General features: G+C 40.7%; 1 protein-coding gene across 12 annotated transcripts in view; it reads right to left on the bottom strand.

The window, feature by feature from the left end:
- LOC126991911 (kinesin-like protein KIF3A) overlaps positions 1–26,025 on the bottom strand; it is a 70,273-nt gene that overhangs the window by 4,266 nt on the left and 39,982 nt on the right. For 8 of the 12 annotated variants that reach the window (XM_050850692.1, XM_050850636.1, XM_050850878.1 and 5 more), the window contains 13 exons: positions 20,606–20,824; positions 17,622–17,687; positions 10,928–11,068; positions 10,644–10,785; positions 9,106–9,200; positions 8,072–8,213; positions 5,619–5,737; positions 5,241–5,345; positions 4,680–4,779; positions 1,600–1,701; positions 1,335–1,477; positions 986–1,071; positions 336–386 (listed from right to left, as the gene is read on the bottom strand). In XM_050850692.1, coding sequence (XP_050706649.1) covers positions 336–386; positions 986–1,071; positions 1,335–1,477; positions 1,600–1,701; positions 4,680–4,779; positions 5,241–5,345; positions 5,619–5,737; positions 8,072–8,213; positions 9,106–9,200; positions 10,644–10,785; positions 10,928–11,068; positions 17,622–17,687; positions 20,606–20,824 — 1,511 coding nt within the window. The remainder of the gene's footprint in view (positions 1–335; positions 387–985; positions 1,072–1,334; positions 1,478–1,599; positions 1,702–4,679; positions 4,780–5,240; positions 5,346–5,618; positions 5,738–8,071; positions 8,214–9,105; positions 9,201–10,643; positions 10,786–10,927; positions 11,069–17,621; positions 17,688–20,605; positions 20,825–26,025) is intronic. The other 4 variants (XM_050850920.1, XM_050850745.1, XM_050850788.1 and 1 more) reach the window with 3 other exon arrangements.

The raw sequence follows: 26,025 nt of genomic DNA on the forward strand, positions 1-26,025 counted from the left end.
ATGATAATAATGATGATGATGGGTTGCAAATTTTCAACACTATCCACACCTTACAGAGTGAATGAAATGACTGAGTATAACTGCAGTATACAGCAATCAAGTATACAGGAGATGAATAGTGATTCACACACTTTGCTTTCACTGGTGATAAAAACACACGCCATCCTTGTTAGGAAGTTGTGTAACAGTGCAGTCACACTCCCAGTAAAAAATACCAAGCCACATCTGCCACCACCACTGCTGCTGCCACCACCGCCACCACCACCACCATCACCACCACCACCACCACTATCAATGATGCAGCACCCACACCCTCAGCTCCACTTTCTACTTACTTGTCATTCAGCCCCTTGGTCTGTGATCTGGGGTCTGAGTGTGGCACATCCCTGCAAATAAGAGGGCTTTACACAGGTGATGTGGCTTTTACCCTCACCTCACTCAGCTACAGGCATCTCCCTCTCACTGCTGTCTCTCTCAGTACATGTTGAGGCTGCTGTTCATTGTGGCCAGCATGCACTCCACTTCTCACACCCACGATTTGACATGTAATGATCAGCTTCAACGAGATTTTGTAGTGCAGAATTTAACACTGCATAATGTAACACAGTGGCTGACTAAAGGCCTCGGTGAGATGTCCAATGTTTCTGTGCCTAAAGTGCTACACGCCTGAATATATAATGTGTGGATGAGGCTGGACGAATATTAGTTTAATGTGAGACTCACTACCATGACTGATATATGAGGTAATAATGCACTTAACTGTATGTGGAATCACTACTAATTAGCTTGTGCAAAATTAAAACACTATCACATAAAAAAAACTAAGCCTTTCAATAATGAATTTAGTTTTGAAAGTTTAGGAAAAGGTATACTAAAAGATTTATACAAACAAAACTGAAACAATAAAAGAATAAAAGGGAGCAAAATATACTCAGCACACATATAAAGATATCAATAAAAGCCATACAGTCCCTGCCTGACCCACCTGTTAACATCCTCAAGCTTGCGCAGGAGTCGTTCATTTTCTCTACACACCAACTCTTGATCCTTGACCAGGGCTGCTGACACTTGCTGCAGGAGACAGCATATAAAAAATGAAAAGTTATGACCTACTGATCTCTATAGGGCACAAGCATAAGCTCAACTGCTCATGATACAAGCTGGATCAATAACATCTCTTTGAAGTTCTTAAAATATTGGATGATATAGAACATGATATTAAGTATTGCAAAAGGAGTGATATTTAATTCCTTGAATGCATTGAAAATGTAGGAAAGAGTACTTCAGAGGCTTGTTAGATATGAAAAAAAATTGTGAAATGTTGTAGACCTTACCTGTAGCTCTTTGTTCTCTCTTCTGATGTTGCTGTATTGTGCCATGTACTGCTGCACCAGCTTCACCAGCTCCTGGTTATCCAGTGTTTCCAGCTTGTCCTTGTCTATCCTGAAGGAGCCTTGGCGAGACATCAAGCCTGGTGCTGTGTAGGAATGGATATATGAACCAATGCTTATACTGAATGACCATAAAAAGCTAATACCAAGTGCTTTTATGAAATGAGAAATAGAAAGTCATGAATAATAAAATGGTCAGGTGGCACACCTGGGCGTCCTCCTGCATTTGCAACATCCTCTTCCACATCCACACCATTAGGTTGTGCTGCCAGGTGACCATTCAGTTCATGAGGGCCCTCCTGGGGAACACCTGTGGACAGTATATGCGTGAACAATCACTCATGTTATCAGTGTAACACAGGTGAGTACATCTACATGCCAGCTTAAGATGGAAAACCTGATCCATAAGTTTCCAAATGGTTCTCTCTTTTCTTATGTTCATCTCCAACTCTAAATCATTCTCTCTTTTCTTATGTCTAAATCACTAAATCTCCAACATCTCTTGTGACTATCATTCACATCAGAACCAGGACCTTTATGTCACTCTTCTTTTATCTAACTCTGCAAAGAAGCACCAATTTGTTTTCCTCCCATTCCTACCATGAAAGGCTCAAAACATGCTTGCAAGTGTCAGCTGTGTTCACTTAATAGCAGATCTCCATACTTTATTTAGATATATGTCATTCCATAACCCTACCTCATCTTCTTTAGTCTGCCTCTTCCAACATTACCATTAATGATGAAATCTTTGACAATCTTACTAAATTACCCTTCATTTTTTACATATGACTAAACTGCCTCAATATTTCTAGAACCTTATTTTCAAGTCTTGGTCTGCTTCAGTTTACATAAATTTACAAAGAAAATCAGACCACACAGACCCCATGGTCCAGACTAGGTGGTTTGTCCTTAAACCTAAGTGATTCTACATTAATCAGATGGCTCCAAAACGCTGCATTTCAACTCTAGTTAATATTAAGTTGAAGGAAGTAACGGTCGAGCTTGTTTTTAAAGGAGTCAATTGTGTTACACTGAACCACTGAAGGTGAAAGCTTATTCCATTCTCGCACTACAACGTTGGTGAAGAAAAATTTGGTGCAGTCTGAATTTACTTGTCAACAGTTGAGTTTTACGCCATTGTTCCTCGTACGCAAAGTGTCATCGATCATAAACAATGTCGATCTGTCTACATTCGTGAAACCATTAAGTATTTTAAAACATTCGATCAGTTTTCCTCAGAGGCGACGTTTCTCAAGAGAGAACATGTTAAGGGTGGAAAGCCTTTCTTTGTAAGATTTGTTGCGCAAGGAAGGGATCATTTTTGTTGCCCAACGCTGAACACCTAATTTAGCAATGTCCTTTGCATGGTGGGGAGACCAAAACTGTACCACATATTCCAAGTGGGGTCTGACTAAACTATTGTAGAGTGGAAGTATTACATCTTTATTCTTCAATAAAAAAGTTTCTTTTAATGACAATATTCTGTTTGCTTTATTTGCTGCATTGATGCATTGCTGTGAGAATTTGAGGTTTGACACGATTTTGACCCCCAGATCCTTAACGCATTGAACGTTTTTGAGTTTAACGCCGTACATTTCGTAATCGAACTTCTTATTCCTTGTTCCAACTTGAAGGACCTGGCACTTGTCTACGTTAAAGGGCATCTCCCATCTATCCGACCAAGATGAAATTTTGTGCAAATCCTCTTGGAGGCTTTGCCTGTTTTCGCCAGTGTGAACCGAGTTACCAATCTTTGTGTTGTCTGCAAATTTATTAATGCGTTTATTGAGTCCAACATCCACATTATTGATGTAAATAATGAAGAGCACTGGGCCAAGAACCGAGCCCTGAGGGACGCCACTAGTGACCGGCGCCCACTCTGAGTTAAATCCGTCAATCACCACTCTTTGTTGTCTGTTGCTCAACCAATTCGCGATCCACTGGTGTACTTGACCATCAATACCTATTTGCTTTAATTTGTAAAGTAATTTATGATGTGGGACTTTATCAAACGCTTTCTGGAAATCAAGATAGACTACGTCCAGTGATTTGGTTACATCATAAACTGAGAAGAGGTCGTTATAAAAGGTCAATAGGTTTGATAGGCAGGATCTTTTGTTACAGAAGCCATGTTGTGAGTCCCCAATTAATGAGTGGCTTTCAAGGTAACTCACAATTTTGTCTCTAATGCTCTCAAGTAGCTTACCTACAACTGAAGTTAGACTAATGGGCCTGTAATTACCTGGTAATTTTTTGTCTCCTTTCTTAAAAATCAGTGTCACGTTAGCCTTTTTCCAATCCGAAGGAACGATTCCTTGTTGCAAGGACATATTGAATACGGCTGTGAGGGAGGAGAGTATTTCGCTCTGTTTCTTTAAGCAGTGTAGGATATACTTTGTCAGGTCCAGGACTTTTATATGTTTTAAGTGATTGGAGGGCTTTAAGGACTTCATCGGTTGTTATTTCAAAGTTAGGCAATGCATGCTCAGGATTTACATTAGTACTGGTGTTGGTGGCAGTGGTGGGAGGACTATTAGTATTAAACACCGAGGAAAAGTAATTGTTTAAGAGGTTTGCAACGTGTTGGCTGTCAGTCACTAGTGCACCGTCGCTGTTTGTTAAGGGTCCAATTTCACTTCTGAACGTCTTTCTGTTGTTTATGTAACTGAAGAAGGATTTCGGATTATTTTAAAAGTTGGCCGCAATATTTTCTTCATATCTATGCTTTGCCTGACATACTAATCTTTTTACTCGTCGCCTGGCATCATGATAAAGTCTAATGTTTTTGGGCATGCTTTGCTCTTTCTTTAGCCTGTAAAACAATTTTCTCTCCTTGACTGAGTGTTTAATTTCGCTATTAAACCAAGGTGGGCTTTTATTAGTGTTACTTCACTTTTCACATAAAGGGACGAATGTGTTCTGCTGAGTGAGTAAATGATTTTTAAAGCTTAGCCAGGCGTCCTCTACATTGCCGTCATCTGAAAGTTGCATTTCTGTTAGTTTTCGTCGACAGATTAAGTTCAAAACCAATTGGCTGGGCTACATACAGTGTGCTCTACAAAGTGTAACAAATCCTGACTAAGTTTGCTTTTTATTCAACTTTCTTCAATTTCAATTTTTAAGATCACAATTATGGACATCTCTTTAATGCAAGATGAAATGAGAGAGCACATATAATTATGGGAATACATAAAAATATACCACAATATTTATGTGAACAGAAACCTGGGTTCTGTGTGCTTGCCATCAACACAGCCAAACCGTTTGTTATGCTGCCCCTTGACTCACCATTCTCCCCAAGGTCAATGAGCATCTTGAGGTGGGCATTCTCTTCCCGCAGCAAGCTAACTTCCTGTTGAAGACTCAAGATCACCTTCTCTTTTGGGTCCTGTTGAGTGAGTGGGAAAGCAATTAGGCCTCAAAACTAATAGTAAATATTTTCTTATCTCACAGCTTTACACATTTTTGCAATCAACATTAGGAGGTGCATGAGTGTTCAGAAAGTATTTATGCTAAAAATGCACTAATTAGCTATAGGAGGGGAAGAGCAAGGAGAGGAGACTCATAATGAAGGGATATAGAAAATTTGGGTTATGAGGAGGAAAAATGGTTTCAGACTATGAAATAAAGGCAGGAATTTAAGAATAAAAGCAGGAGTTCTACAGTGACACTTGGCAAACAACATTGTGATATTGAATAGAGGGCTGGAAAGAGATGCATGAAGTGGGAGCTGGAGTAAAGACAGGGGACAAAGATGGTGACTATGAGGAAGAAATAAAAAAAGAGAAGGAGAGGAGAGAGGACTATATTAAGGGCACAGGCAGAATAAGGGCAAGTCAAGGCACCCACCATGATGATGAGAGGCTTGGTTCGGATGCGCTTGGCCCTGGAGGCATAGCGCAAAGTGTTAAGTGTCTCACTGATGTTGGACTTGGCAGGTGACACACAAGCAATCTGAGAATGCATAAAATCATCAATGTGGCACTCAGAGTGTAAAGTAACTGTAGTGCTTAAAAGTAACTTATATTAATCACCTCATTTTTGAGGGATTGAATATAAATTTAGGGGTCCTGATATATCACCTCATTAGGGAATTATAAGGAGCAGATTCTAATATCATACAGAATCAAATAAGGCTATTCAAGTAAGATGAAAATTAAAATTACAAGAGCATATCTAAATTAATACTAATTACAACTTAAGTAAGCATGTCTCAACCCTACTGACCATAAGAGTGACTCCATTTCCAGACAGGCTGTCTGCTAAAAGTTTCGTCAATTTAGAGTCTCTGTAGGGTATGTGTCCATCCTTCCTCCGGTGGTCAGACAATGATGCAATGCACGTTCCTGTAGGAATAATATGGGTGTATGGTAAAGTAAAGGAGATGGGGGCGTATGCTATTGTTGCACGTGGCTTTGGGGGTCATCTGTTTCATTGGCCCTTGAGCCTATGGTGGGCAAGAACCCAATATCCCAGAACATAAGGTAAGTATGGCATACAGGCTACCACAGTCTACTTTCCCCAGGTTTACCCAAGTATCCATTCATTGACCAGCTCGAAAGGGAGGATGACCAGCTGGGCGGGCTGTGTTACAACTGCTCAGGCCAAAATTCGAACCCGGACTGGAGGATTTGTAGGTAGGTGTGGTAAGTGGTAACCGCTACACCACAGAGGTGCAGTGACTCATCTTAGAGGGTGGGTGTCAAATTGTTGATGTCCCAAACATCTATCCCTTGGTTTTCAATAACATATTTTGTGTTGCCTCCAGCAATTTTTTTCCTCCTCCCAGATGCTATACACAAGGACTTTGTATGCCCTTGTATGGAGTCATAGGCTCTTTGCCTCATCAGTGTCACCTCTACTGATTGTCTTCTGCCTCTTTAATTCTGCAGCAAAGTTGCTTCCCTTTCTTTCTTTTATACATATTGTCATATTAACTCCTTTTCTGAACTTGATAAATGCATGCCTCAACCTCACTTGTAGCCTAATCTCTGCTAAAATCTGTAAGAGCTTACTTTTGTCTCAAATAATAATAATAACAATGACAATAATAATAATTATTATATCATAAGTAATCATAATTAATTTAATTATTTTTTTATCATTATCAATGAATACATAAATCAATAGCTTAGATATCATATATTTATTTTCTAATTAGGAATCTTATTTTGAGACAGCAAATGACACAACAGAGACCTCAGCAATAGTGGAAGATGACATACAGCAGAGTATGTGTTCACTATTATTCACTGTCTCATCAATTCAAGGTGAGTAAAGTGAGCTTAAAGGAATGTTATGTGTTGCTGCATCTCGAGGCACGAGCATTAATATTTACTCCACATTTGCCTCCTGTCAGCTGCAAGGTGTTTCTTACTATATTCTAACAGCTCGATCTCATATCTTAATTAATGGCTGGATTATTGGGAAGAAAGTAACGTGGAAAAAAAAAGAAAATAAGAAAAGTGCTGAATAACAAGGTGGAGAACAAAGTGGTCTTCATCAGAGGAAATAATTAGAGAACGGTTTAAATAATGGTAAGGGTGGAATATTGCTTGAGGCGAATGTAAACAATGCTGAAGTGTGTGTGTGTGTGTGTGAAGGGAGAGGAAGGGGTATAAAAGACGGCCGGTCTTCATCACCTTTGACGTAGACATATTGACCAACACAATTTTCTCTTCCTCTCGTCTATGGCGTTTACTGTTAGCACACAATTACCAGACCCTTTGATACTTGAATGCCTCGGGCCTTGTGTGTGTATGTGTGTGTGTGTAATGATCAATAATCTATCTCATGCCTATGACCTTGAGGTGTGTGTGTATTCTCAACAATACCTCTCCCTAAACGGTAAGCAGACTTATTTTCTGCTTCGTGTTTTGCCCTTGAGCTGTCTTCTTTGCTGTAAAAAGAGTATATGGCTCTTAGTGATATTGTGTGTTGTACTGTTTCTATGGTGATAAAGTAATTGTGTATGGAGTATGCATCTCATGTGTGGGGGGGCTCCACTCACACAGCTCTTCTGGACAGAGTGGAGGCTAAGGCTCTTCGTCTCATCAGCTCTCCTCCTCATACTGATAGTCTTCTACCTCTTAAATTCCGCCGCAATGTTGCCTCTCTATCTTCTATCGATATTTCCACGCTGACTGCTCTCCTGAACTTGCTAACTGCATGCCTCCCCCCCTCCCGCGGCCCCGCTGCACGCGACTTTCTACTCATGGTCATCCCTATACTGTCCAAACCCCTTATGCAAGAGTTAACCAGCATCTTCACTCTTTCATCCCTCACGCTGGTAAACTCTGGAACAATCTTCCTTCATCTGTATTTCCTCCTGCCTACGACTTGAACTCTTTCAAGAGGAGGGTATCAGGACATCTCTCCTCCCGTATTTGATCTTGCTTTCGGCCACCTCTTTTGTTTCTTTTTAGGAGCAGCGAGTAGCGGGCTTTTTCTTTATCATTGTTTTCTTTTTGTGTGTGCCCTTGAGCTGCCTCCTTTGTTATAAAAAATATATATATATATATATATATATATATATATATATATATATATATATATATATATATATATATATATATATATATATATATATTATGTAGTTAAATGCTTCACATAAAAGACCTGCATCATTACCTAGCCTCCCCTGCTGTGTGTGTGTGTGTGTGTGTGTGTGCAGCACTCACCAAGCACCATAAGGGACTTATTGATGTTGTTGGCCTCCTCCAGAGTCTTGCCTTCCGAGTTGGTCTTCTTTGTCATCTCTGAGCCTGCCAGGTCCACAAAATTGATCTTGCCATTCTTTGTTATGTACACACCATCATCTGCCTGGAGAAAGAGAAAGAAAATAATAGAATAAGTAGAAATGCATTTCTGGACCAATGGTGTTCCTACTTGTGAGTGGTGATAGTCCTGTTCTTCTGTCACTCTACCCTTGCATAAAAAAATAAATCAATTACAATATGAAAGATTTGAGAATAATTTTTTACTCGTGGTGAAATATTACTTGAGTCTTGGGTTGTGAAGAATTGCTGAGAGGATACTCGTAATGATGGTGTTGGTGGCGATGGGATGGCAAACATAATTATATCTTAAAAGCCTCCACTGCCTCTTTAGACGATACGATATGAAAATATTAGGGGAAGGGCAGGATAATTTGTAATGTAAAGGCTGTAAGGTGTAATATCTTTATACAGACATAAAACAACAGTAGAATGTTTTAACTCTTGAAAATATGATGACTTGTGTCATATATTTGCAGTGCAGACATGGATGAAATACTCATGACAGTTTTATGGACAAATCTAACAGTATGCAGTTTTTAATTATTACTGCCATGTAACTTTATAATTATTACAAGTCTTGGTCCATGCAATCTTCATATTTCAAAATGGTCAATGAAATATTCTCAATCATAAAGCCTGTGTGCCTTCTATAGTTAACATGTTTTGTCTAAGCAGAATAACATTTTACACCTATTTTACACCCACTCTTTCTTATAAATTCCTCCCTCACTCCTTCTGCGTCTACTCAAACCCCTTCCCCTTAGTAATCTGCTCTCCCATTCCTTTGGTCCTATCTACCTTCTTTCGATCCTAATCACTCCCCCCTAATACATAATAATTTCACCCCGTTCTTGTCCCAGCTTCTTATCCTCTCTTCCTCTACTCACTTAAAATTGAGGTTCTTAGGCTGACAGAGAAAAACATGTGCTCCTCACCTTCTGCTCGGAGGTAATGTTGACGGTGAGGATCGTATGGCTGCGGGAGGAGTACTCGTTCATGTTGTGAGACGCCACCGCCCGGTTCCTCAGACCTGCACACCCAACATTGTCTTACTTTGATATTCAACTGCAGAAATTTGGCTAAACTCACTCTTCAAAGAAACAGCATGTAATAAGATCACTTAAGTGAATCTCTCTCTCTCTCTCTCTCTCTCTCTCTCTCTCTCTCTCTCTCTCTCTCTGTCTCTCTCTCTCTCTCTCTCTCTCTCTCTCTCTCTCTCTCTCTCTCTCTCTCTCTCTCTCTCTCTCTCTCTCTCTCTCTCTCTCTCTCTCTCTCTCTCCTTAAAGTTGAATTGCAAAGTCTTGGTGACAAAGTTTAATAAGATTCTACTTCAGGGCTAAACCTAAGATTTTTTTAGTGGGTGGGCACTGGACATTTTTTTTTTATTATTACTGATTTAGTCATCGCATATAAAAGATCATACGTGTATAATTACCTTAGTAATGGACAGCTTACCATGAAAAGTGTGTGTGTGTGTGTGTGTGGGGGGGGGGGGGAGGGCAGGGAAGGATATTCTATCCCCCTCAGTCTGAAAAGTGGGGGGGGCATGTCCCCCCGTCCCCCCCACAATCGACACTCATGAATTAGCAGGGTTATTACACAAGTGACAAGGCTTGTAATAATTTGTAGTAGACTGTAGGCTATATAGCGAGCTGACTGACGAAAATCAAGGACACTGTAGCGAGTCACACGTCTTTACTTGTCCAACTGTAAACACCGTCTGAACACTCGGAAGTCAGAATCTGGGACATAGTACAAAATGATCACTTTTCTTGTGAAATATGCACACACATTATAATTATACTGTATGTATATATGCATACATATACGTGTGTGTGTGTGTGTGTGTGTATGTGTGTGTGTAGCGAGTGAGTTCGTGCATATGGCAGAGTAATGCCAAGGTAAAGTAGTAAAATGTAGTAGCAGTATGTAGTAAAATGACGCAAACACACACACACCAAAAGTTACTGTCATTCCCCCCATTTTTTTTCTTTTTTTACCTTTTGGGTGAAATTAATTAAGTGGGTGGCCAATTTATTTTTGTAGGTGGGTAGTCGCCCACCCAGTTAACATGTTACGTTTAGGCCTGTTCCACTTAGGTTTAAGGACAGACCACCCAGTTTTGGACCATAGCGTATGTGTGGTCTCAATGTCTATGTAAATCTCTCTCTCTCTCTCTCTCTCTCTCTCTCTCTCTCTCTCTCTCTCTCTCTCTCTCTCTCTCTCTCTCTCTCTCTCTCTCTCTCTCTCTCTCTCTCTCTCTCTCTCTCTCTCTCTCTCTCTCTCTCTCTCTCTCTCTCTCTCTCTCTCTCTCTCTCTCTCTCTCTCTCTCTCTCTCTCTCTCTCTCTCTCTCTCTCTCTCTCTCTCTCTCTCTCTCTCTCTCTCTCTCTCTCTCTCTCTCTCTCTCTCTCTCTCTCTCTCTCTCTCTCTCTCTCTCTCTCTCTCTCTCTCTCTCTCTCTCTCTCTCTCTACCTTCCTCGAGGACCGCCAGCAGGTCATCCAGCTCGGCACACTCGATCTCAAACAGGTTCTCGACGAAGAAGCCGCGTTTCTTCTTGCTCCAGCGAACCTGCAGAGGCTTTGTGTTGGTCCCGATGTTGAGGAGGTCGATCACCTGAGAACGTAAGGAAAGGGCAGGGAGGAGTGAGTTGGTGGGGTGATGTGGAAGAAGAGTATATGGTAGGTCTGTATTTAAGTATAGGTGAAAGTTTTACCATCATCAACACCACCACTACTACGAACACTACAAACAGCACCTTTTCGTTGTATATTTCCAGGTAGGAGGCGTTGAGCGTGAACTCCATGTCGTCACGACTCTGGATCTGGTTGAAGAGGTACACGAAGGAGCGCACGATGAGGCCGTGGCTCTCCGAGAACATATTGGACTGGTTGTCGAACTGCGGGAGAGGCGAGGGGGTGAGGCAGGCATTGAGGGGAAGGGAGGGGAAGGGAGAGGATGAAACAGGGAATGGGGGGAGTCTGGAAGGGAAGGGATGGGAAGGGAATGAGGGGAAAGGAGGAATGAGTAGGGGAGGGGATAAGGCAGGGAATGGGGAGTCTGGAAGGGAAGGGAATGAGGGGAAGGGAGGAATGAGCAGGGGAGGGGATGAGGCAGGGAATGGGGGGAGTCTGGAAGGGAAGGGAGGAAAGAGTTGGGGAGGGGATGAGGCAGGGAATGTGGGGAGTCTGGAAGGGAAGGGAATGAGGGGAAGGGAGGAATGAGCAGGGGAGGGGATGAGGCAGGGAATGGGGGGAGTCTAGAAGGGAAGGGAATGAGGGGAAGAGAGGAATGAGTAGGGGAGGGGAGGAGGCAGGGAATGGGGGGAGTCTGGAAGGGAAGGGAATGAGGGGAAGGGAGGAATGAGCAGGGGAGGGGATGAGGCAGGGAATGGGGGGAGTCTGGAAGGGAAGGGAATGAGGGGAAGGGAGGAAAGAGTTGGGGAGGGGATGAGGCAGGGAATGAGGGAAGTCTGGAAGGGAAGGGAATGAGGGGAAGGGAGGAATGAGCAGGGGAGGGGATGAGGCAGGGAATGGGGGGAGTCTGGAAGGGAAGGGAATGAGGGGAAGGGTGGAAAGAGTTGGGGAGGGGATGAGGCAGGGAATGGGGGGAGTCTGGAAGGGAAGGGAATGAGGGGAAGGGAATAACCACTGGGATGAGAGGGGAAGGAGGGGAGGAATCAGTAACGAGGAAGTGAGGGGAAGGCAGGAGTGAGTAGGGGAGGGAATAACCACCGGGATAAGAGGGGAAGGAGGGGAGGAATCAGTAACGAGGATGTGAGGGGAAGGGAGGAGTGAGTAGGGGAGGGAATAACCACTGGGATGAGAGGGGAAGGAGGGGAGGAATCAGTAACGAGGATGTGAGGGGAAGGCAGGAGTGAGCAGGGGAGGGGCTGGTAGAAAAGGGAAGGGGAGGGAATGATCACAAGGATTTGAGGGTAAGGGGAAGGAATGAGTAGGGTAGAGGCTGGAAGGGGAGAGGATGACCACGAGGATGAGAGGGAAGGAAGGGATGGGTAGAGGAAGGGACAGGATGATGGGGCAAAGGACGAGGGGGGTAATGTCGGGGATAGGATGAAGGAAAGTTAGGTAAGAAATGAAAAAGAACGGGCAGGGGGGATGTTTTAATCCCATATGAACGCTAAAGACTAGAGGGGTCCATCAAAAATAACAGTAAATAATAAATCAGGTATAAGTGTTACTAATCAACGTTAATTTGAATAGTGAATACTGATAAGGGGAGGTTATAATTATGGTGTCTTACTCTTGTGGTATGGATGGTCCCTTTTTCCTACTTCCTCAAGGGTAGTTCAAATAGGAGTTGGGAGTGAAGGAAGGATAGGGGAGAGGGGTAAAGGGAGAGGTGAAGGAGGAGAGGGAAGGAAGGAAGGGAGGGAGAGAGAGAGAGAGAGAGAGAGAGAGAGAGAGAGAGAGAGAGAGAGAGAGAGAGAGAGAGAGAGAGAGAGAGAGAGAGAGAGAGAGAGAGAGAGAGAGAGAGAGAGAGAGAGAGAGAGAGAGAGAGAGAGAGAGAGAGAGAGAGAGATATAGAGAGAGAGAGAGAGAGAGAGAGAGAGAGAGAGAGAGAGAGAGAGAGAGAGAGAGAGAGAGAGAGAGAGAGAGAGAGAGAGACTTTATTCATCCAAGTATTTACTAAATTACTAAAATTAGCAACTACGTAAAACTAGGCAAACAATGACTTTCATTTGAGTACCTCTGAGTCCATCTATCAAGTGGTCACTTTCACTTTTTAAGTACTCCTTTCTACAAGCTACAAGTAAACAAGTTACATTACTTCTATGTCTGCTACACGCTGCTGCCCTAGACACCATGATTCACAAATGGGCAAGAAATCTCTCTTGAGTAGTTTGGGGAATCCAGGAGTTAAAAAATAATTCAAATATAATAATAATAATAATAATAATATAATAATAATATAATATAATAGATATCCATATGCAGTGTGTCGTTCATAACTGGGAATAACAAGTAAATTTATCACCCTCGCTCGTGAAGTTTCATAGACGCCGCAGCTTGTTTTGGCTCGAGCAGGAAGCGAGGGCAAGATCGCAGCCAAGTAACAAAAACTTATAATCAATGTTAACGCACTGGCGGGTCCTTCCGGTCGAATTTTTGCAGGTCACGACGTAAGTGAAAATTATGAATAAGAAAGTAATTTTACGGCAACAAATGAGTTTTCAGTAATAAATTACTTTTTCGGTTTCTACTCGTACAGTTAAAACCTCGAAAATATAAATAAGTAAACAAATGCAAATAATAAGTTAAACAAAAAAAAAAAAATACCCGTGCCTCGTAAAAGGTCATACGGGCAGAAAATCAATGTCCAGGTAAATCACATACTCAGTAAGGATCTCAAATGCCTTCACGAGGGAGGCTGAGAATAAACTAAATAACTGTAAACTCAGGTGAGAAAGACAACATAAGCAGAACACATGAAATAAGAGAAAATGGAAACGGAAGAAAATAGAACGTGGATATAAGTAAAACAAAAGCATGGGGGCAGTAAAGCATAAACGATAAACAAAAGAAACACGTCAAGCAAACTCAAACACGTAAATAATCACCAGATCTTCACCTTTTCTTTCTTCCTTCATCTCCTCTACCCCATTCACCTCAAATAAACAAGAGGGGCACAGCGGCGAAGTCGTTGCTCCGCCCCATTGCTCCCTCGTGCAAGAGGGAGCCATCTCCCCCCCCCCCCATTGCCGGGGGAGAGAGGGCTGGCAACTAGCACAGGTGTGGAGCCCCTCCTTGGCACACCTGTCCTCTGACTCAGGCCACAGTTGTGTGTACAGAGAAGGTACACCACTAACTCCCCTACTCTCTCGTTCTAGCCCCCTCCACCAACCCTCTCCCTTCTTCAGAATCTTTGTCTTAGGCTCTCTCCCTTTCTCATCCACACAGCCCTCGTCTAGCCTCCAGTCACTCCTTTCTCTCATTCTTACAGCCGTTTCAGTATCTCGTTGCGTCTTATATGCTTCGGAAACTGTTCTTGTGTTTTACCTTCCCAAACCCTTTCTTTCAGGAACTCTGCAGCTTTTTGCAACATCACACATATTGTTGATGCCACTACACGACGACTACAGTCATCCAAACAACTACAAGATCACCATCACGTGTGCTGCTACAACCACTCTACGACGACCACATGTGCACTGATGCACCATTGCTACAAGTACTTTGGGAACTGTGCGACCACTAAGGATATTGCTAAAGATACTCTAAGGCAACCACAGGTGTTATGTACACCATATATAAGACAATCACAGGTACAGAAGACATTCTAACACCACCACAGGTATTGCAGGCGGCAGGCGCGTGTCGCGAGTCTGCCATCGACAGGGACTGGCTTGTGTGTGTACTGGTCATGCCTTACATGCAAAATGCAGTCGACAGGACTAAAAAAAATTCCTGTCGTATCTAAGGGAAGGGATAATAAAATATACAAGTTCCAATACAACTACACCTTTTCACCCTCAAATTAAAAAAGTTGAATTTCAAATTAAAAAAAGTTGAATTTCAAATTAAAAAAGTTGAAATTCAAATTAAAAAGTTGAATTTCAAATTAAAAAAAGTTTAATTTCAAATTCAAAAAGTTGAATTTCAAATTATAAAAGTTGAAATTCAAATTAAAAAAGTTGAATTTCAAATTTAAAAAGTTGAATTTCAAATTAAAAAAAGTTGAATTTCATATTAAAAAGTTGAATTTCAAATTTAAAAAGTTGAATTTCAAATTAAAAAAGTTGAATTTCAAATCAAAAAAAGTTGAAGTTCAAATAAAAATAGTTGAGGTTCAATTAATAGATGAAGTGCAAGTCATATATATATATATATATATATATATATATATATATATATATATATATATATATATATATATATATATATATATATATATATATATATATATATATATATATATATATATATATATATATATATATATATATATATATATATATATATATATATATATATATATATATATATATATATATATATATATATATATATATATATATATATATATATATATATATATATATATATATATATATATATATATATATATATATATATATATATATATATATATATATATATATAAAATCTACGTATGTGAATGTATTCTATGTTTCATTATTTTTACGTTGCTACGTATAGCGTATTAGTGCGCCTCTCTCCCACTGAGCTTTAATACACATGGAGGGGTTATCTCCCCCGTCAGTGTTCGGCCGCCGGCCGCTATATTGAATGACCCGCACTCGGCGCCTCCACCGTAGTAATTGAATGGGAACTCTGTAGTTATTTTGTTTTCTTTGTTTCGCTCATTCCACATTCGTTCATTCCAAGGACTCATTCCAGACCCCCTCCCTCCACACGCATTCATTCCACTAACACTCATTCCACAAACACTCATTCCACACACACTCATTCCACACACACTCATTCCACACGCACTCATTCCACAAACTCTCATCCCACACACACTCATTCCACACGCACTCATTCCTCAAACACTCGCTCCACACGCACTCATTCCACAAGCACTCATTCCTCAAAGACTCACTCCACACGCACTCATTCCACAAATATTCACTCCACACGCACTCATTCGACAAGGACTCATTCCACACTCACTTATACCACAAACACTCATTCCACAAGCACTCATTCCTTAAAGACTCATTCGACAAATATTCACTCCACACGCACTCATTCCACAAACCTTCATTCCACAAATACTTATTCCACACGCACTCATTCCACAAGCACTCATTCCACAAATACTTATTCTACATGCACTCCTTCCACAAGCACTCATTCCAAAAATACTTATTCCACACGCACTCATTCCACAAACCCTCATTCCACAAATACTTATTCCACACGCACTCATTTCACAAGCACTCATTCCACAAATACTTATTCCACAAGCACTCATTCCACAAGCACTCATACCACACATCCCCTCCACACACACATAAATACATACATACATACATGCATACCGTACACACACACACACACACACACACACTGCCCGATGGCTCAGTGGTAGAGCTTAGGGTTTCCACCTTAGGGGACGCGAGTTCGATCCACCTCGCTCACGCAGATTTTTTCACACACATATATATATATATATATATAATATATATATATATATATATATATATATATACATATATATATATATATATATATATATATATATATATATATATATATATATATATATATATATATATATATATATATATATATATATATATATATATATATATATATATATATATATATATATATATATATATATATATATATATATATATATATATATATATATATATATATATATATATATATATATATATATATATATATATATATATATATGATAAGTTTGTGGATGTATAAATTTATGTATGTATGTATGCACATATATCTCTTTCTATGACTTGCACTTCATCTATTAATTTGAACTTTAACTTTTTAAATTTGAAATTCAACTTTTTTAATTTGAAATTCAACTTTTTTAATTTGAACTTCAACTTTTTAAATTTGAATTTCAACTTTTTTAATTTGAAATTCAACTTTTTTAATTTGAAATTCGACATTTTTAATTTGAAATTCAACTTTTTAAATTTGAATTTCAACTTTTTAAATTTGAATTTCAACTTTTTAAATTTGAATTTCAACTTTTTAAATTTGAAATTCAACTTTTTAAATTTGAAATTCAGCTTTTTTAATTTGAATTTCAACTTTTTAAATTTGAATTTCAACTTTTTAACTTGAAATTAAACCTTTTTTAATTTGAGGGTGAAAAGAATATGTTATAGTTTTCAGTGTAATGTAAGAAGGTAAATATTCCTATGCAATGCAAGACAAAATGCCCCATAGCGATCCAAGAATTAGAATAATGCCAAAGAGTAACGCAAAATGAAATCCCAAAGTAATGCATGATGCAACATAAAGTCCCGAAGAATTGACCTGAAACGCCAAAAAAAAAAAAAAAAACACAGAAGGATATAAAAGGTGATAAAAATGCTAGAAAGATGCAAGCAGAATGAAGTTCCATAGTTGACCCAGAGATATATAAAATTAAAGTTAAGTTGAATCTCAGCGATGTACAAAAGCAAACCCAAATACCCAAAAGGATGCAGAAAGCTAAATAAGTAGAGTCCCAAAGTGAAATGTAGAAGAAATGCCCATAAAGTTAGCAGAAGACCCCAAGAGTTATATAGAACAGTCGTAAGCCCGGAGACACATGAGGAATGAAGACATGACAGACGGGTGTGTGAGGGAGGCCGCCAGTGGACCGGCCTTAGCTAGCCATGGCCAAGCAATACCAGCAGCAGCAGCGACAAGGACAACTGGACTGCAACAAGGACAAGAGCGGTAGCGACGGCAGGGGGGACCATTCTGGGGACTCACCACGAAGAAACTGGGCTGCGGTTTGGTCTTGCGGACCCTGGAAGAGGCGGTTGTGGACTGGTAGTACTGCCGGCCGCGCGGGGGAAGGGGACAGACAGGTGGAAGGGGGAAAAAAATGCTAAAGTGGAGGAAATCTAAAAACAAAATAATTGGTGAGCATAAAATCAGTAACCCAAGTATTCTAATGGTTCTTCCCTTTCACGCTTTCATTATTTCTTCCACGGCCTTACAAAATTAATAGATGGAGGAATTCTAGAAAAAAAACAAAAAACAATGGTGAGTATAAAATCAGTGAGCCGTCAAGTATTCTAATGGTTTTCCTCTGTTTCACGCCTTCATCAAACTTTTTTTCACGGTTTTACGGAACTGCTAAAATGGATGAATTATATAAAAAAAAAATAAGATGAGTATAAAATCAGTGTCTTCTTCGATTTTAATGATTCAGGGCAATGTTTTCCTTCTCCTCACGCCTTTGCTAAACATTCATTTTTTCACGATCACACAGAAAAAATGCCAAAAAGGAGGAACTATATAAAACGAAATATAGAGTATCGAATCAGTAAGTTTTCTTCAAGTAGCTGTAACTTCACTGCAATGATTTCCTTTCCTCCTCACGTCCTCACTCAATAATTTCTCACAGCCTTACAATTATTCTTACGCTACATCATTCACTTCTGCTAGGCGTACTGCGGAGCCTTAATACACCACCCTCGAGGCCGTAACATTGCCCCTCCACGCCATAACGCACGCCATATCACAGCTTCGGTACATCATTCACTTCTAATTGACATGATACAGAACCTTCATAATAGTCTCGAGGCCGTAACAAAGCCCCTACACGCCAACACGCACGCCTCGCAGTCTTAACATTCCTTCTCACCTTCATTATATAATTATGTCAAGGGGTTGTCACTGTCCCGACCTCAGATCAAACACACCGACACCTTGAAGTCCTAACGCAACTCCAGACGCCGACATACACGGGTCAAGGCCTTATTACCTCCATGGGTCAAGGCCTTAGGGTCGCATTCTTAAAACACTTCAACACCCAAGCACACAATTTTGACAAGGTTTTCGTAGGCGTTGTGGGCATTTCCAGAGGTAGTTTTATGACCCCTCTGGTAGTTTGACCCTTCTTCTGTACCATGAACCTAAAAATACTCATTAAAACCTGACTGATCTCCTCTTCGGCCTTTGGAAATAGTTGATGTAAGAGCCGAAAGCGTCTGAAAATACCGACCTTAGCTCTGTCTCCATGTTCTTGTTCTTCTACCTAAGTCTTTAACGCATGCTTGCAGTTTTAACAAGGGCTTATCATTGTTCCTATCTAAGATTAAACACTCCTCGAAGTCCTAATTTCTAATACAGCTCATGACGCCGATACATACACTCTTCAAATTCTTAGCTCCGCCTCCATGCTCTTGTACTTCCTCTTAGGTCTTCAATGCATGCAATAGTTTCAACAAGAGCTTATCATTGCTCCGACTCAAGTTCAAACACACCTCAAAGTCCTAACACAGCCCTAGATGCATGCCTAAACATACACTCTTCAAGCCCTTAGCTCCGCCTCCATGCTCTTGTACATCCTCCTAAGTCTTCAACGCATGCTATAGTTTCAACAAGGGCTTATCATTGCTCCGACCTAAGATGAAACATACCTCGAAGTCCTAACACAGCTCCAGACGCCTACATACACGCTTCAAGGCCTTAGCTCCCGCCTACATGTTCTTGTACTACTTCCTCCCAGGTCTTCACCGCATGCCTCCAGTTTCAACAAGAGCTTATCATTGTTCCGACTTAAATTTAACCACACTTCAAAGGCCTAACACAGCATTGGAACCCTTTCATACACGCTTCCCCACATCATAACGTATCCCATGACCTTAAACACGCACTAACGAACGCATACACGCTTCCATTATCAAATCATCACCCTCTACGCTCTCATATTCCGCCTCTCATGCATACTCGGCCACCAAAACACTGCCCCTCTTTACCAGCGGATTCGAAGAAGAGGCGCATGTGAGCAAGGGGAAAAAAAAGGGTACAAAGACGCCATTCCTTAACCTCTATTCTTGAGCGTGACGGACAGAGATATAGCGAAGTACTGGAAGGGTAAGTGGCTCGGGTACATTTTAAAAGTGCATGAGCTTGATAATTGAAGGAGTAGCAGGTAGGAGGAACCCTGCATGAGTACACGAAAGAGAGATCCTTGACCTGCTCCTCCTGCTCCTCCTCCTCCTCCTCCTCCTCCTCCTCTTCCTCCTCTTCCTGCCTCACACCTCACTTTTTCCACTAGGTCACGTATTGCGAGGCCGCGTCAATATGAAGTAAATTTTGGTGATGAATCTTAATGAGGTTTCCAAGAGGCGCAGGGAACAGGACCTCCTTCTTCCTCTTCTCTCCAGGAAGAAGGTCGACATTAAATAATATTGATAATAAATTAATAACGATATAAAAATATCTTCACTATTACTACTACTACTACTACTGCTACTACTACTACTACTGCTACTGCTGCTACTACTACTACTTCTACTACTACTACTATCATATTATATAATCTAGGTTAATTCTAAATACTACATTTACATATACGTTGAAAAATCTGAAAATTATCTGATATTTTTTAATGTATTTGGTTATTACTACAGCTACTACTACTACTACTACTACTACTACTGTTGTTGCCCTGCTGCTGATGATACTGCTACTTTTATAATATATTATGTAAACATTAATATATCAACACAGGTACAGTCATTGACCCAGGTAGAAGATGCACACACATACCAGGTAACACACATGCACACCATCTAGTCCACGCATGCATACCAAAAACACACATGCATACCAGATACACAGTCATCAAACAGACACATAGATGCACAAGTGGTACTACAGAAACACACACACACACACACACACACTGACTCTCTCTCTCTCTCTCTCTCTCTCTCTCTCTCTCTCTCTCTCTCTCTCACCAGGTGCGGGGGGCCGGTAAGGGTGTGGGTCTTGCCGGAGCCTGTCTGTCCGTAGCAGAAGATGGTGCAAGAGAAGCCGTCGATGGCCATGTCCAGGAGGCGCTTCACCCCCGAGTGCGCCAAGACGTCCTCCTGCGTGGCCTCGGGTTCGAACACCACGTTGTAGGTAAAGACTTTGGGCTTGTTTATTGCCTGCCCGTTCATCCCGTCCATGTTGACCTGTGGCGGGATAAAAGGAGAGGAGAAATGAAGTACTACCTCTGATAAGGGATTAAATAGGTGACAGTTGTATACGTGTAAGTTTTTAGGTTTGTTTGTTGATGGCGCATGTTTTGATAAATGACCGTGGTTTCGTCATCTTCATCTGTTATGGGATTATTTAGAGAAGAGATGCAGTACCTATTATAATGGATTAAATATATGTTTTTTTACGTTTGTTTTTTTATAAATGTCCGTAGTAGTAGAGAAGTAGTACAACTAATTAGGGTTTAAGTAGATGACAGTTATATATAGTATTTTAAGACGTATGTTTTGATCAATGCATGTGTGTTACGTCTGTCTTCAAGGACACAGAGGGGAGATGCAGTACCTCTTATAAGGGCTTAAATAGATGATAGCTGTAAGTACATAGTTTGTTTGCATGCCTGTATGATTAATGGTGGTTTTAATTAGTGTCTGTGTGCTTAGTTTATTAAGAAAAAATGGAGTGAAGAATGATGCTATATAAGTCAATGAGGTGATCTTATATTGTCGCTTGAAACGGAAGTAAAAAGAAAATAAGGAAATAAAATAATGATTGAATGAATATATAAATTAATAAAAATAAATACAAAATCAATAGGTAATACATAAATGATAAATAAGTATATGCTTGATAGTCACGATTTTCTACTATAATAGTTTGTATATTGAAAATTACGAACTCAAAACAAATCTCAAAATCTATATTCACATTACTCTAGTTATGTAAACCTGGTGTACTTAGAACTGCAACACACACACACACACACACACACACACACACACACACACACACACACACACACACACACACACACACGTCCTATTGACCAGAAAATAACAAGACACGTGCAGCACATCAACACAACATCAATGCTTTCTTCCAGCAGTTGTTATAGTCCATGCAACACACACACACACACACACACACACACACACACACACACACACACACACACACACACACACACACACGTCCTATTGACCAGAAAATAACAAGACACGTGCAGCACATCAACACAACATCAATGCTTTCTTCCGGCAGTTGTTATAGTCCATGCAACACACACACACACACACACACACACACACACACACACACACACACACACACACACACACACACACACACACACGTCATATTGACCAGACAACAAGACACGTGCAGCACATCAACACAACATCAATGCTTTTCCACACACACACACACACACACACACACACACACACACACACACTTTTATACACGATTTCCCTAAAACTGCGTCTCACAAGGAAGAAAAGAAAGAATATTAAGACCACTATTATAGCAGAAAATGTTAAGTGTTTCTTGGGAGGTGAGATAGCAAGGCAATGATAAGAAAATTCCGGTCACGAGGAGGAGAAGGAGGAGGAGGAGGAGGAGGAGAAGAAAGAGGAGGTGGAGGAGGAGGAGGAGGAGGAGGAGGAAGTGTGGGGAAGGTATTGCATGCTTTAAAAAAATAGTGGCGTGCCGAATGAATGCAAAATTAGAAAAAAAGCTAAGCGTGTAAAAAGGACGAATAAGGTAGAGTAGAAAACAGGAAAATAGAACAACCAAGTGGAGAGAATATAAAACAGAAATATTAAACAGAAACAGAAAAATAAAGATGATACAGTGAGGAAAGGACTGAGTGGGTGAGAGACTAATTGAAGAACTGAATAAATTAGTCCCGTAACCTTAAAAAAAGTGTGCTAAAAATAAACTAAATAAATGTAAACTCAGGTGAGAAAGACAATATAAGCAGAACACATGAAATAAGAGAAAATGGAAACGGAAGAAAATAGAACGTGGATATAAGTAAAATAAAAGCATGGGGGCAGTAAAGCATAAACGATAAACAAAAGAAACACGTCAAGCACTGTGCCCTTAACCAATCTAGTCCTTTCCACTGGTAATAACTTCGTTCCTTATACCTTCACCTTATACTTTTATCTTATACCTGACCTGCTTATCGTGACAGCATACACTGGGCAGCTACGTCACTATTTTAATGGCATCAGGCAACTCTCTAAGGTGTTATGAAAAAAAATTATATATCTAAATGAATTGTCAATCCCGTATCAGAGAAAACATGTTACGTGAGTGTGTTATGACGTAGCCTAAGTATACGGCGTGTTGAAAAAGAAAATATAAATGCATTGTGTATCCCCTGTGAGAGAAATTATGTTACGTGAGTGTGTTGTGAAGTAACCTAAATAAACGGTGTTGAAAAAAGAAAATATAAATGCATTGTGTATCCCGTGTAAGAGAAATTCTGTTACGTGAGTGTGTTATAAGTTAGCCTAAAAGAACGGTGTGTCGATTCGCTGCTGCCATCTAGTGAGTATTGTTTTTGTGACTGGCTTGAAGGGATTAACAGCAGTACCGCCTTCTCCTTCTTCACTTTTTTTCCTCCTGCAAATTTCTTCTTTCTTCGTCTTTTTTGGGGGTATTCCAGCTTTCCTTTCCTCAACCACCTTCTCCACTGCACCAGCCTTAAATTCAGCATCACCATCTCCCTTCTTTCCTAAGCTCCCCTTCATCTCTCTCTCTCTCTCTCTCTCTCTCTCTCTCTCTCTCTCTCCTCCTTCCCGTTCTCCTCTCCTGTTTTCCTCTCTCTCACTGTCTCCCTCCGAACTTCCAACCTTTTCCTCCCTCAACCTCCTCCCCATTGTCCCCTTCGCCCTGCCCCTTTCGTGTGTCAAGGTCACTGCCCCGCCTTTTCCGCCTCGCCAGGTCTGCGCGGGTTCAGGGAACGACAAACACCGGCGATAATTCTCCGCACGAAGGGAAGGAAGTAAAGAGAGGAGTTCCTGGAAGCGAGCGGGCAGGGTGGTGGCGGGCTGGCGGCCTCTCGTGTGGCTTTGAGTGTGTTTATTATTGCCTCCTCTGTTCTGCTTTTGGGGTTCCTGGTGGTAATCGTCCCTGGTGGTGGTGGTGGTGTGGTGGTGGTTATATTCCTCCCTCCCCTTGACCACTCCCATTCTCATGCTCTTCCTCATTTTTCTATATTTTTTATTTTTCACTTATTCTTTATTTTTCATCATCACCATCTTTCTTCTATTTCTTCTTTTCTTCTTCTTCTTCTTTTTCTTCTTTTTCTTTTCCTTTTTCTTCTTTTTCTCTTCTTTCTCTTCTCTCCTTTATTTTTCTTCCTTTTTCTCTTCTTCTTCTTCTTCTTCTTCTTCTTCTTCTTCTTCTTCTTCTTCTTCTTCTTCTTCTTCTTCTTCTTCTTCTTCTTCTTCTTCTTCTTCTTCTTCTTCTTACTCCTTCATCATTATCATCACCATTATCATTATCTTCCTCTTCTTTTTTCTTCTATATGCTTCTGCTTCTGCTGCCACTACTGTTCTGCGATAGTCTACGACACTGCACCACCAATACTACTAAACATTCACCAGAACGAACGAGCAAAAAACAAACATTCATGATTATATGCATGGTCTATCGTATTGCCTCTAGGTAGTAATTACACACAATTAGCTGATTACACAACCGAGAGGCGCCAGGTTCGATTCCCGGATGGAGAAAAGAGGTATGTGCAGTCCCTTTTCATCCGTGCCCCTGTTCACCTAGCAGAGCATGGGTAGCGGGTGTCAGTCGGGGGTTGTGTTCCGCCTCTGGGGTGTGTGTGGGTGTGAGGTGAGGCTCCAGCCGTACCCAAAGTCCGTCACTATGAAAATCTAAGCTCTTTCAGGGGGGGAGGGTACTGCTTGGTAATTGTATGTCTAACACGTGATTAGACCATGGTGAATGACACACACACACACACACACACACACACACACACACACACACACACACACACACACACACACAACACGCGTAAAATACCTCTTGTAAGATTATTCAGACTAGCAACGGTCTCTAAGATTTATTCATCCATTTATTATATTCGTCCTTTATTCATCCTGTCTGCTACATAGACTCTTAAACCATTTAAAGGAATTTTCTCTGAAGACAAACGAAACAGTTCATGACAACAACGTAGGGTTTTACGAACGTTATTTTTTTTTTTTTTTTTTTTTTGTGTGTGTGTGTGTATGCGCGTTTCACTGTCAACATCTTTTTATTAACATTCATGGCATTAATCTTCTAAATTATTTCTTTAATTCTTGTGTTTTTCCGTCTCCGGTGCGGGACAACATGACGCCAATTACCCTTCATCATTTTTTGTCTATTCATTAAGAGCCAGGGGGAAACTCCGGAACAAAAAGAAAAAGAAAATGTAAAGCTAATATATTACTGTTAAGAGAAGACGATAAAATTACTCGCAAGAAAAAAAAGGAGAAAAACAAACAAATGGAGTTGTTAACAAAATTATGTTGCAGTACCATTATTTTTGCTTTACCTCCTCCTCCTCCTCCTCCTCCTCCTCCTCCTCCACCTCCATTCCTCCTCCTCCATCTCCATTCCTCCTCCTCCTCCTCCTCCTCCTCCTCCTTCTCCTCCTCCTCTTTCTCTTGGCTGGTAATGAATAGACACAACAGACGGAGGACAATTAGCGTCATTTCGTGCCGCACCAAAGACGAAAGAAAAACACAAAAGGAAATATAATTAAATTTATGATAGCCATTAATGTTAATAATGGTATATTAATCGTAAATCACACACACACACACACACACACACACACACACACACACACACACACACACACACAAGCGCAGTAGGTACAGACATCGGCAGGATTTTTGTTTCTCCCCAAAACTAGGTCGTACGTCAATGGAACAACCTTCCTGTAGAAGTATTTAATGCGAAAACGATGAACTCCATTAAAAATCCCATTGGCCGCTCGTTACTTTATTACGCCAATTGTCTGTCGAACTGTCCCGCACTGTTTCTTAGCCAATACTTTAAAACTTTCCGCAATTTACCGGAGACTTTGATGTATTTGTTAATCATTGAAGTAGACAGCCTTCTCATAAGCGCTTTCTGTTGCCTGCTCTTCCATGTTTCCTGCTCCTCTTTTTCCCGCCCTCCAAGCAAAAAATTCTAGTTTCTCCCACCACAATCCTACTCATCCTGCGATCTTTTATATTATCCTTCTCCCCCTCACTGAACCTTTCCCTCCTCCTCCTCCTCCTCCTTCTCCTCCTCATCCTCCTGCAGGAACGAAGTGACTGTCGAGCAGATTAAATCCCCAGAGCGGGCAACCTCGTAATTAGCCAAAAGGTTC

Source organism: Eriocheir sinensis, chromosome 1 (genome assembly GCF_024679095.1).
Source record: "Eriocheir sinensis breed Jianghai 21 chromosome 1, ASM2467909v1, whole genome shotgun sequence".
In the NCBI taxonomy this organism is placed as follows: Eukaryota; Metazoa; Arthropoda; class Malacostraca; order Decapoda; family Varunidae; genus Eriocheir; species Eriocheir sinensis.